This window comes from Xyrauchen texanus, chromosome 3 (genome assembly GCF_025860055.1).
Source record: "Xyrauchen texanus isolate HMW12.3.18 chromosome 3, RBS_HiC_50CHRs, whole genome shotgun sequence".
In the NCBI taxonomy this organism is placed as follows: Eukaryota; Metazoa; Chordata; class Actinopteri; order Cypriniformes; family Catostomidae; genus Xyrauchen; species Xyrauchen texanus.
Window position 1 is genome coordinate 11,053,186 of NC_068278.1, and position 13,004 is coordinate 11,066,189.

The 13,004-nt window shown below is 41.4% G+C and overlaps 1 protein-coding gene across 1 annotated transcript in view; it reads left to right on the top strand.

Moving 5' to 3' along the window:
• tmc2a (transmembrane channel-like 2a) overlaps positions 1 to 6,220 on the top strand; it is a 35,044-nt gene extending 28,824 nt beyond the window's left edge. Inside the window, exons 13-20 of the mRNA XM_052109166.1 lie at positions 63 to 221; positions 551 to 679; positions 2,269 to 2,336; positions 2,911 to 3,150; positions 4,098 to 4,223; positions 4,329 to 4,407; positions 5,279 to 5,393; positions 6,015 to 6,220. Coding sequence (XP_051965126.1) covers positions 63 to 221; positions 551 to 679; positions 2,269 to 2,336; positions 2,911 to 3,150; positions 4,098 to 4,223; positions 4,329 to 4,407; positions 5,279 to 5,393; positions 6,015 to 6,220 — 1,122 coding nt within the window. The remainder of the gene's footprint in view (positions 1 to 62; positions 222 to 550; positions 680 to 2,268; positions 2,337 to 2,910; positions 3,151 to 4,097; positions 4,224 to 4,328; positions 4,408 to 5,278; positions 5,394 to 6,014) is intronic.
• Positions 6,221 to 13,004: the final 6,784 nt, after the last annotated feature.

A 13,004-nucleotide genomic window follows, 5' to 3' on the forward strand; every position in this document is an offset into this window, starting at 1 on the left:
ATCATTGCTTTTTAAGATAAAATATGCAATATAATGAATAAAAACCTTTGTTTCTAATAAAGCTTGAAGAAGAGGATTCAATAAAGAATGCCAGCTTGTGGTTCATACAGGAATATTATGCCAACTTCACTGCCAATAATCCAAATTACACAGGCATTCCACCTCCTATGGACCCTTCTGATGTCATCAGAGGCCCGTGCTGGGAGACCACAGTGGGACTAGTAAAGTGTCACATACTCTTCCCATACTATTCTAATCTGTAAAGCCAACAGAAGCCAAAGAAATTCTGTCCTTACTCTTTGATGCATTGTCAGAAATTAACAAGGGCTCTGGTCAAAAATGTCACGGAAAGCATTATAAAAGTGCCACAAAGTTAATCCATATGACTTGTGCATTATATTAAAAGTGTTCCGAAGCCATTCGATAAACCGATGACTAGACAGAAAAGTCATTATTCACTGATAATCTTCACCTTTGCTGCAGCTCACATTTGATTCATATTAGTTGATGTAAGCAAACCATTTACCTCTAATTACCATTTCTCTAACAGGAGTTTGTGAAGCTGACCATATCAGATATACAGGTGACGTATCTGACCATCCTGATTGGTGACTTCTTTAGAGCGCTGATTGTGCGTTTCCTGAATTACTGCTGGTGCTGGGACCTGGAGGCTGGCTGGGTGAGTCCAATAAACAGTCTCATCACAATCCATACACTATATAGTTGAAGTCAGAAAATTACATACACCTTAGCCAAATACATTTAAACTCAGTTTTTCACAATTCCTGACATTTAATCTTAGAAAACATTCCCTATCTTAGGTCAGTTAGGATTATATACAGTACATTATTTTAAGAATGTGAAATGTCTATTTCATAGAATAATAGTAGAGAGAATTATCTATTTCAGCTTTTATTTATTTCATCACATTCCCAGTGGGTCATAAGATTACATACAATTAGTTAGTATGTGGTGTCATTGCCTTTATATTGTTTAACTTGGGTCAAATGTTTTGGGTATCCTTCCACAAGCTTCTCACAATGAGTTGCTGGAATGTTGTTCCATTCATCCAGACAGAACTGGTGTGTCAGGTTTGTAGGCCTCCTTTGTCACACATGCTTTTTCAGTTCTGCCCATAAGTTTTCTATCGGATTGTGGTCAGGGCTTGTGATGGCCACTGCAATACCTTGACTTTGTTGTCCTTAAGACATTTTGCCAGAACTTCCTGTCTGTTTTCTTGAGATGTTGCTTCAATATATCCATCCACATCATTTTCCTTCCTCATGATGACATCTATTTTGTGAAGTGCACCAGTCCCTCCTGCAGCAAATCACCTCCACAACATGATGCTGCCACCCCCATGCTTCACGGTTGGGTGTTCTTCGGCTTGCAAGCCTCAACCTTTTTCCTCCAAACATAACTCATTATAGCCAAACAGTTACATTTTGTTTCTTTAGACCAGATGACATTTCTCCAAAAAGTAAGATCTTTGTCCCCATATGCACTTGCAAACTTTTTTATGGTGTTTTTGGAGCATTGGCATTTTCCTTGCTGAGCAGCCTTTCAGGTTATGTCAATTTAGGACTAATTTTGCTGTGGATATAGATACTTGTCTAGCTCTTTCCTCTAGCATCTTCACAAGGTCCTTTGTTGTTGTTCTGGGATTGATTTTCACATTTCGAACCAAACTACGTTCATCTCTAGGAGACAGAATGTGTCTCCTTCCCGAGTGGTATGATGGCTGCGTAGTCCCATTTATACTTGCATACTATTGTTTGTACAGGTGAACGTGGTACCTTCAGGCATTTGAAGTATGAACCAGACTTGTGGAGGCTCACAATTTTTCATTTCAAATTTCTTTTGATTTTCCCTTGATGTCAAGTAAAGAGGCACTGAGTTTGGAGGTAGGCCTTAAAATACATCCACAGGTACACCTCCAATTCAGTACACCTCCAATCAGAAGCTAATTGGCTAATTGTCTAAAAGCTTGACATCATTTTATGGAATTTTCCAAGCTGCTTAAATGCACAGTTAACTTAGTGTACGTAAAATTCTGACCCACTGGAATTATGATATATTCAATTAAAAGTGAAACAATCTGTCTGTAAACAATTGTTGGAAAAATAAATAGCTGTCCTAATTATTAAATCTGTGGAGTAGTAAAAAAAAAATTAATGGCTTCAACATAAGTGTATGTAAACTCAGCTGGTATGTAGCCAATCAGAGCCATTTCAGGTTTTCATAACTAACAACCTCTTTCATTCCCAGCCTTCCTATGGTGAATTTGACATAAGCGGGAATGTACTCGGTTTGGTTTTCAACCAAGGAATGATCTGGTAGGATTAAATACACAAACAACAAGATAACTACATCAAAATGATTAGCAATGGTCTCAATGAGAAAGGGAAGTAAATTATTCTGTGTTGACGCACAGTTAAAAGCATACACATTTTCTGTAGTCAACATGAAATTACACTAACACATTATTAGCTTAGCAACATGCTAATGTCAGACTCTATTAGTCAACTTTGAGCACTAATCAGGTCTCACTTCATGTGAGGTACCCTTTTTTTGGCCACTAACAAGAGTTGCTGCCTATGAATAGTTTCAAATCAGTCACATAATGAGGTTCCATTTCAGTTAGGATACCGCCTTAGAAGGTAGCTAGCTACCTAGGTAGACAGTAGAAAGTGAGGCTGCACACTTAGTTTTAAAACAGGACTGTAGTAAACAATTTTATAGCTTTTTATCTTGAGTTGACTTCCCTTTTTTAGTTGAAATGTAACACCTTACAAAAGGCATCTTAATTAACATTAACTTGACATTGGATTCCTGTATACCAAAATGTAGAATTAGCCACCATAATGTACTGTACATCTTGATATCCTGTTATTTATCTTTGTTTGTCAGGATGGGGGCATTCTACGCTCCTGGTCTGGTGGGCATCAATGTTCTGCGTCTCCTGTCCTCCATGTACTACCAGTGCTGGGCTGTAATGGCCTGTAATGTCCCTCATGAGAGAGTCTTTAAAGCTTCCAAATCCAATAATTTCTACATGGGCCTGTTACTGCTCATCCTCTTCCTGAGTCTCCTGCCTGTGGTTTACACCATCATGTCTTTACCTCCTTCCTTTGACTGTGGACCCTTCAGGTGATGAGCTCAAGCAAACACATTTAAAGGAATAGTTCACCCAAAAAGGAAAATTCTCTTATAATTGAATCACCCTCATGCCATGCCGATGTACGTGACTTACTTTCTACAGCAGAACATAACAATTTTTTTAGTAGAATATTTCAGCTCTGTAGGTACAATGCAATTGAATGATGACCAGAATTTTTAGCTACAAAAATCACATAAAGGAAAGATAAAAGTAATCCATATGACTCCAGTTTTTAATTCATGTATTCAGATGCAATATGATAAGTGTGGGTGAGAAACAGAACATTATTTATGTAATTATTACTCTAAATCTCCACGTTCACTTTCACTTTCAGAAGTGAAAGTGGAAATTTAGAGTACAAAATGACTTGAATATTATTCTGTTTCTATATTTAGACTAAAAAGAAAACTGTTTCTCTCACATACCTATCATATCGCTTCTGTAGACATGTATTTTACCACTGGAGTCATTTACATTAATTTTATGCTTCTTTTTTGTGATTTTCAGAGCTTTTGGCCACTTTTCACTTGTATTGTAAGGATCTACAGTGCAGAAATATTCTTCTAAAAATCTTGGTTTGTGTTCTGCAAAAGTAAGAAAGTCAAACACATCTTAGATTTCATGAGGATGAGCGAATAATGAGAGAATTTTCATTTTGGGGTGAACTATTCCTTAAATTCACAATGACAAGATGCTTTATAGTTTGGCCGTCTCTGCTAGTATTGGATTAGGTGTGTCTCATGAGCTGGCATATTCAGCTTTTATGTAGTGTTGCATCTTTACACAGAATTTTGAGGTGACACATAGCCACATAAAGGTCATATTTCACCCCAAAATCAAAAGAAAGAAAAATTCCCAGTTGTTCCACCGGTCAACGGTCCTGCATACACACAGTTAAATGTGAACAAACTAATTTATTTGTTCCTTGTTACCACAGTGGCAAGGAAAAAATGATTGACGTCGTCATGGAAACCATCGATTTGGATTTACCAGCATTCATGGGGACGCTCTTAGGCTACGTAGCAAACCCTGGGCTTATTATAGCTGCAGTGCTGCTCATGGTGTGAGTGAATTATTATAAAGTCATTACCACTTAAAAAGGACGCCAGCTGATTTGTAACCAGTAAAATACATTTGATAATGAATTTTTAGCATGGGTTTCTTACAGCCTGGCCATATACTACCTGAATGCAGTGTCAGAGGCCTACAAGAACTCCAACAATGAGCTAAAAAAGAAGATGCAGATGGTCAGTGGTCTCTATGTTGCACAAGATGCACAGCAATGCATGCCAAGATTTATTATGGGAGATATTTATTTAAAGTAATAATCCGGGTTCAATACAAGTTAAGCTCAATTGACAACATTTGTGGCATAATGTTGATTACCACAAAAATGTATTTTGACTCGCCCCTCTGGGTTACAGTGAGGCAGTTAATATGAAAGTGAATGAGGCCAATTCGCAAACATTAAAATACTCACACTTTCAGAAGTATAGCCACAAATTATGTTATCATGATTTAACTTACTAACCTTTTCTGTGTAAAATTATGGCCAATATTACAACTTTGTTGCCATGACGATGTCAACAAACCCTAAAATGATTGTAAAATTTAGGATTTAAACAACTTTACAGCTCAAATAATACATGAGTTTAAACAGAATACATTTAAGCTCTTTTATAAAATTATATGCTTCACATTTCTTTGTTTAAACCCTCCAAAATCGGTCCCATTCACTTCCATTGTAAGTGCCTCACTGTAATATTGAGTATTTATTTTTGTACTTTTTTTTTGGCCTTTTGTAGGCTTTTTAATGACAGAGTTAGTGGAGAGCAGAAAGGAAATGACAGGGGAGAGGAGTGGGAAAGGACCTCACAAGCCAGGACTCAAACTCACCCACGATGCATCAACACCACATATTATGAGTGCAGCCCGCTAGGCTACGGCTCTGACAGTAACTTCGATTTTAGATTGGAGGAGGGACGAGTCAAACATATTTTTTTGTGGTAATCAATATTATGTCATAAATGCTGTTGATTGAGCTTAACTTGTATTGAACTCAGAATATTCCTTTAATTACTTAGTCATTGTTATTTCCTAATGCAAACACATCTTTAGGCAAGAGATGAGGAGAAGAACAGACGAAATAACAAAGACAGCACTAACCAGGTGATGAAGGACCTGGAGGATCTACTTCCCAATCGCTCTCAACTCTCTCAGGAGAATAGCACAGGTGCCTGTCTAAACCCAAAAATGAAAATGCATCATAATTTACTCACCCCAGGGCTGGCTCCATTCACAGTGGCATTTTCAGTGTTACAGCACAAGTTCCTCTCTCATATGAACAAGTTCCTCTCTCAAAATTTTCATTGAAAAATGTGTAGTTTTGTAGCTTCAAAAGACTTGGAATATGACGCAAGAGTCACATTTACTACTTTTATGACACTTTTTGGATACTTTTATGAGCTTTAATGTGAGTCACTATCCACCACCATTGTATTGAAAAGATGGACTGGGATATTTATCAAAATTTCTCTTTTTATGTTCTGCGTAAGAAAGATCGTCCCACAGGTTTGCCATGAAATGAGGGTGAATAAATTATGAAATAATTTAAATTTCTGGGTGCTATTTCCTTCTGTCCAATCCTAGGTTAGCAACTGTTGCCCTTCATATTATCAGACAAGGGCTATGTTTGAAATGTATTACTAGCTTACTACTTACTGAATACTAATACCAAGGTTTCAGAGCTTTAAGAAGGGTCAGTTACGTAGATTTTTCTCTTTAGTTTACGCATTTGCACAATTTACCTAAAAGCTATTGGTACCTATTTTCTATCTGTGTATTTTCACCTTAGACAAAAAACCTGACCAGGGTGGGAAGTCTCCAAAAGTGAAACCAGGCACAGCTGGAGATGGTGTGCGTCTGCAGAAAGATGTGTCACTCGCATCAGCCAATCCTAATGACCGGGGGCCTGTGACTCGTGCGCCAGGCCCTAGGGGACCTGGTCCTCTACCTGGCCAACCAGGGGCCGGCAGGGGCCAAGGGCCAAGACGGCAGTAATGATTGATCTATTCTATAATGTGTGCACTGACTATCTACACTCTCTAAAATAAATGTATGTAATCCTGCATTAAAAGTGGCAGTGGTTGTTTTTCTAGACAAAAGAATATTTCAAATGATTATTTTTTTTTGTAACTGGAATTGCTTTATGTAAATGTAAATGTATCATACATTTTTGCATTGCAAATTTCAAATGTAATTGATAAAGTTTTTTTAAGGTTGGGAAAGATGTTAGATTAGACTATTTTGGATAAAAGTATTGTACAGCTCATTTGTTCAGTGGCTCCAAAAATAATTTCAATGCATTAGATAACAAAATATCAATCCAAGTAGCAAACAAATTATGCTAGACCAGCAGAATGAACTTCAATTTTCTAAGCCATTTTTTAAATTGCTTTTAACCAAATGGTCCAAAAGTTAATATTTAATAGATGTTCAGGTCAAGTACACACTGGTGCCCCAGTAGATTAACTAACCACAAGTGTAGTTTATCACATTAACTATGAACACAATCCATTAATATCTTATCAGAAAGTGTTCATTTTGAACAATATATCTCTTTTTTGTAATATTACGTTTGTTGTACAATAAGTTGTACAAAAAGATATTGTTGTCTATTTAACGGCTGATGATATTTACTGTGTTGTCTATTATAATAAATCAAAAATCTGAAAAGTGTGCGGTCATTCCCTTACTAAGCAATAGTTGAGCATTATATGGAGCCATTGCTAATGATCAGACCCATATGGAATCAACAGGTTTTGAATGTTTCTGCATTTTTCCATTTATATTGTGTGAAAGTAGGACGAAACAATCTGGCATAGAGTTATACAGTATATCTTTTTCCCCCAAACCTATTGTTTTTCTGTCTGTTCTGTCACCTAATACTAACACAAATGTCTTAACTCAGCTTGTGACATCTGTAGGAATACAGAAGGAATAGTTCACCCAAAAAAGAAAATTCTGTCTTTATTTACTTGCCCACATGAAATTTCAAACATAAATAACTTTAACATAAATTAGTCTTTCCTCCATGGAACATTAAAGGAAATTCAGAAAAGATTTCCTTTACGTACAATGCAAGCAAAAAATGCAACACCATATGATAGCTTTGTGTGAGCAACACTCAAGTTATTACTCACTTTAATCTTAAAATGTTCCCCTCCACTGCAGCTCTCAAATCTCTTTTGGCAACAAGACATGCTAGAACCAATGGCGTTTGGTATCATAAACTTTAAACCTGCCACGATAAGTCTTTGCCTGCCATTTTTTTTTTTATATCTGCAAACTATTTGAGAACTGTGACAGAGAGGTACTGTTATGAGTTCTGTGTAGGTGAGCAGGAAGGCAGACGAGGGGCGAGGATCTAAACGCAGCGAGACTTTATTTAAATACAAGGGCAACACGAAAAAACACGAACAAAGGAAACATCCACAATGGGAAAAAGTCAAACAAAAACACGGAAGGCATACGAAGAGTTAACAGGCGGGGTAAACATCGACGGGAAACACGGGAAACAAGCATCCACATACATCAAAGACAGACAGGGGAATGGAGAAACAAACAGGGTTATATACAACGACACAGGAAGATAAGAAACGACATTCAGGTGCGAACAATGACAGAGTGCAGAGGACCGGAAACAATCGTGACGGTGACATGGAAAACACGGGACAGACAACCAAGGAATCGTGACAGAGTGTGAAGGACCGGGAACGATCGTGACGGTGACATGGAAAACACGGGGCAGACAACAAGGAAATCGTGACATAATCCCCCCTCAAAAGGATCGGATTCCAGACGATCCCAAAAAAACCCAAAAATACAAGAGACTCGAGAGGAGGAGCCCTGGGAGGCTCGCAAGACTTGAGAGGCGGAGCCCTGGGAGGCTCGGGAGGAGGAGCCCTGGAAGACTCGAGAGACTTGAGAGGCGGAGCCCTGGGAGGCTCGAGAGACTTGAGAGGCGGAGCCCTGGGAGGCTCGGGAGGAGGAGCCCTGGAAGACTCGAGAGACTCGAGAGGCGGAGCCCTGGGAGGCTCGAGAGACTTGAGAGGCGGAGCCCTGGTAGGCTCGGGAGGAGGAGCCCTGGAAGACTCGAGAAACTTGAGAGGCGGAGCCCTGGGAGGCTCGGGAGGAGGAGCCCTGGAAGACTCGAGAGACTTGAGAGGCGGAGCCCTGGGAGGTGGAGGCCTGGAAGGCTCGGGAGGCTCAAGAGGCGGAGCCTTGGAAGGCTCGAGGGGTGCTGGCTATTGGACGGTCATGGCTACTGGCGCTGGCTCTGGGACGGTTGAGGCTACTGGCGCTGGCTCTTGGACGGTCGAGGCTACTGGCGCTGGCTCTGGGACGGTCGAGGCTACAGGCGCTGGCTCTGGGATGGCGCTGATCGTGGCAGGCGTTGACGTTGGCTCGTTGACCGTGGCAGGCGTTGGCTCGTTGACCGTGGTAAGCGTGGGCGCTGGCTCGCTGACCGTGGCCGGCGTGAGCTGGAGAGCGGAAGCTTTTCTTCTCCTCCTCCGGGCGGACGAAGTTGGCAGCGCTGGCTCGTCGATCAGGGTAGGCATGGGCTCTGGCTCGAAAGCCGGAATGAAGAGGGGTGGTTCCTCGGCAGCGAGTTTCTTCACAACGAGACTCACATACTCCCTCCACGTGTGCTCTCCGGGTTCCGGCGCTTCCCTCCGCCGGCATGATGGTAACCCGACCCGGTAGATGGTTTTCAGGGAAGCGTCGTCGAACCCGGTGTAGATGACGACAGTGGAGAAGAGATGTGAGTACTCGCGAACGGTCAAATCTGCTTGGGCCAGTTCGGTAAAAACCGCTGCTAGATCCATTTTTGGGTCGGTCTTTCTGTTATGAGTGTTGGTGAGCAGGAAGGCAGACGAGAACACACTAAAATATCAGCAAACACAAACAGTTTATTTTTTGTTAATAAGGATGTAGTTATATTTTGGAAGTACTAAAATTGACTACCAAATTATTAATCTGAAGCAGCCCCAGTGTGACCATTTAAAAAAATTGCCAATTGTCGATATGATCAACTTGGAAGCAGCTCTAATGAGATCATTTAAAAAATAAAATTATATATTGTCCATTTAATTAAATTGCTTTTAACCAAATGGTCCAAAAGTTAATATTTAATAGATGTTCAGGTCAAGTACACACTGGTGCCCCAGTAGATTAACTAACCACAAGTGTAGTTTATCACATTAACTATGAACACAATCCATTAATATCTTATCAGAAAGTGTTCATTTTGAACAATATATCTCTTTTTTGTAATATTACGTTTGTTGTACAATAAGTTGTACAAAAAGATATTGTTGTCTATTTAACGGCTGATGATATTTACTGTGTTGTCTATTATAATAAATCAAAAATCTGAAAAGTGTGCGGTCATTCCCTTACTAAGCAATAGTTGAGCATTATATGGAGCCATTGCTAATGATCAGACCCATATGGAATCAACAGGTTTTGAATGTTTCTGCATTTTTCCATTTATATTGTGTGAAAGTAGGACGAAACAATCTGGCATAGAGTTATACAGTATATCTTTTTCCCCCAAACCTATTGTTTTTCTGTCTGTTCTGTCACCTAATACTAACACAAATGTCTTAACTCAGCTTGTGACATCTGTAGGAATACAGAAGGAATAGTTCACCCAAAAAAGAAAATTCTGTCTTTATTTACTTGCCCACATGAAATTTCAAACATAAATAACTTTAACATAAATTAGTCTTTCCTCCATGGAACATTAAAGGAAATTCAGAAAAGATTTCCTTTACGTACAATGCAAGCAAAAAATGCAACACCATATGATAGCTTTGTGTGAGCAACATTCAAGTTATTACTCACTTTAATCTTAAAATGTTCCCCTCCACTGCAGCTCTCAAATCTCTTTTGGCAACAAGACATGCTAGAACCAATGGCGTTTGGTATCATAAACTTTAAACCTGCCACGATAAGTCTTTGCTTGCCATTTTTTTTTTTATATCTGCAAACTATTTGAGAACTGTGACAGAGAGGTACTGTTATGAGTTCTGTGTAGGTGAGCAGGAAGGCAGACGAGGGGCGAGGATCTAAACGCAGCGAGACTTTATTTAAATACAAGGGCAACACGAAAAAACACGAACAAAGGAAACATCCACAATGGGAAAAAGTCAAACAAAAACACGGAAGGCATACGAAGAGTTAACAGGCGGGGTAAACATCGACGGAAAACACGGGAAACAGGCATCCATATACATCAAAGACGGTGACATGGAAAACACGGGGCAGACAACAAGGAAATCGTGACATAATCCCCCCTCAAAAGGATCGGATTCCAGACGATCCCAAAAAAACCCAAAAATACAAGAGACTCGAGAGGAGGAGCCCTGGGAGGCTCGCAAGACTTGAGAGGCGGAGCCCTGGGAGGCTCGGGAGGAGGAGCCCTGGAAGACTCGAGAGACTTGAGAGGCGGAGCCCTGGGAGGCTCGAGAGACTTGAGAGGCGGAGCCCTGGGAGGCTCGGGAGGAGGAGCCCTGGAAGACTCGAGAGACTCGAGAGGCGGAGCCCTGGGAGGCTCGAGAGACTTGAGAGGCGGAGCCCTGGTAGGCTCGGGAGGAGGAGCCCTGGAAGACTCGAGAAACTTGAGAGGCGGAGCCCTGGGAGGCTCGGGAGGAGGAGCCCTGGAAGACTCGAGAGACTTGAGAGGCGGAGCCCTGGGAGGTGGAGGCCTGGAAGGCTCGGGAGGCTCAAGAGGCGGAGCCTTGGAAGGCTCGAGGGGTGCTGGCTATTGGACGGTCATGGCTACTGGCGCTGGCTCTGGGACGGTTGAGGCTACTGGCGCTGGCTCTTGGACGGTCGAGGCTACTGGCGCTGGCTCTGGGACGGTCGAGGCTACAGGCGCTGGCTCTGGGATGGCGCTGATCGTGGCAGGCGTTGACGTTGGCTCGTTGACCGTGGCAGGCGTTGGCGTTGGCTCGTTGACCGTGGTAAGCGTGGGCGCTGGCTCGCTGACCGTGGCCGGCGTGAGCTGGAGAGCGGAAGCTTTTCTTCTCCTCCTCCGGGCGGACGAAGTTGGCAGCGCTGGCTCGTCGATCAGGGTAGGCATGGGCTCTGGCTCGAAAGCCGGAATGAAGAGGGGTGGTTCCTCGGCAGCGAGTTCACAACGAGACTCACATACTCCCTCCACGTGTGCTCTCCGGGTTCCGGCACTTCCCTCCGCCGGCATGATGGTAACCCGACCCGGTAGATGGTTTTCAGGGAAGCGTCGTCGAACCCGGTGTAGATGACGACAGTGGAGAAGAGATGTGAGTACTCGCGAACGGTCAAATCTGCTTGGGCCAGTTCGGTAAAAACCGCTGCTAGATCCATTTTTGGGTCGGTCTTTCTGTTATGAGTGTAGGTGAGCAGGAAGGCAGACGAGGGGCGAGGATCTAAACGCAGCGAGACTTTATTTAAATACAAGGGCAACACGAAAAAACACGAACAAAGGAAACATCCACAATGGGAAAAAGTCAAACAAAAACACGGAAGGCATACGAAGAGTTAACAGGCGGGGTAAACATCGACGGAAAACACGGGAAACAGGCATCCATATACATCAAAGACCGACAGGGGAATGGAGAAACAAACAGGGTTATATACAACGACACAGGAAGATAACAAACGACATTCAGGTGCGAACAATGACAGACTGTTGAGGACCGGAAACAATCGTGACGGTGACATGGAAAACACGGGACAGACAACCAAAGAATCGCGACTGTGAAGGACCGGACACAATCGTGACGGTGACATGGAAAACACGGGACAGACAACCAAGGAATCGTGACAGAGTGTGAAGGAACGGGAACGATCGTGACGGTGACATGGAAAACACGGGGCAGACAACAAGGAAATCGTGACAGGTACATTTTCAATGAATAACAAATTACATTTTGTCTGTTCCTCCCAAAAAGCTATTATAATATGTTTTTTAAATTTTTTTAAACTTTTTGGAGTTTGGCAGCCATTGATCACTTAATGCTTGCATTGCGTGGACATTTTTCAAAATATCTCCTTTTGTGTTCCACAGAACTCTGGAACAACATCACGATGAGAGAACTGATTAAACATTTTTGGGTGAACTATCCCTTTAACTATGATCCTGTTGTCATAATCAAAGAGGCAATTTCCAAAAGCTCATTGAACTCATATGGCTCATCTGAGAACCGTTGAAGCTATAACTGTGCAAGAAGCATAGTTTAAAGCATCTGCACTGTCTTATGCAACATCTAATTAACAATAGTAGTCTACTGATAGGGATTTACCAATGGCCAATGCTAATATTATAAGGAGCTGGTCGATATACAAATAATACAATGGCAATTAAGACGTAGGCAAAATCAATCAAATTAAATTAATACATTTTGCATAATATTTACTCAAAACACACTAAAATATCAGCAAACACAAACAGTTTATTTTTTGTTAATAAGGATGTAGTTATATTTTGGAAGTACTAAAATTGACTACCAAATTATTAATCTGAAGCAGCCCCAGTGTGACCATTTAAAAAAATTGCCAATTGTCGATATGATCAACTTGGAAGCAGCTCTAATGAGATCATTTAAAAAATAAAATTATATATTGTCCATTTAATTAGACTGGTCGATGTATCGGTATGATACAACTGGTAGAAGCCCAGATGCGATAATCTCAAAATGGCTAAATATCGTATCGGGCTGGAGTGGAATCCTCCTCACTGCGAGCCACTCATATCCCGGGCCACATCAACCGCCTTCAGGGAGCTTGCTCTGCGCAT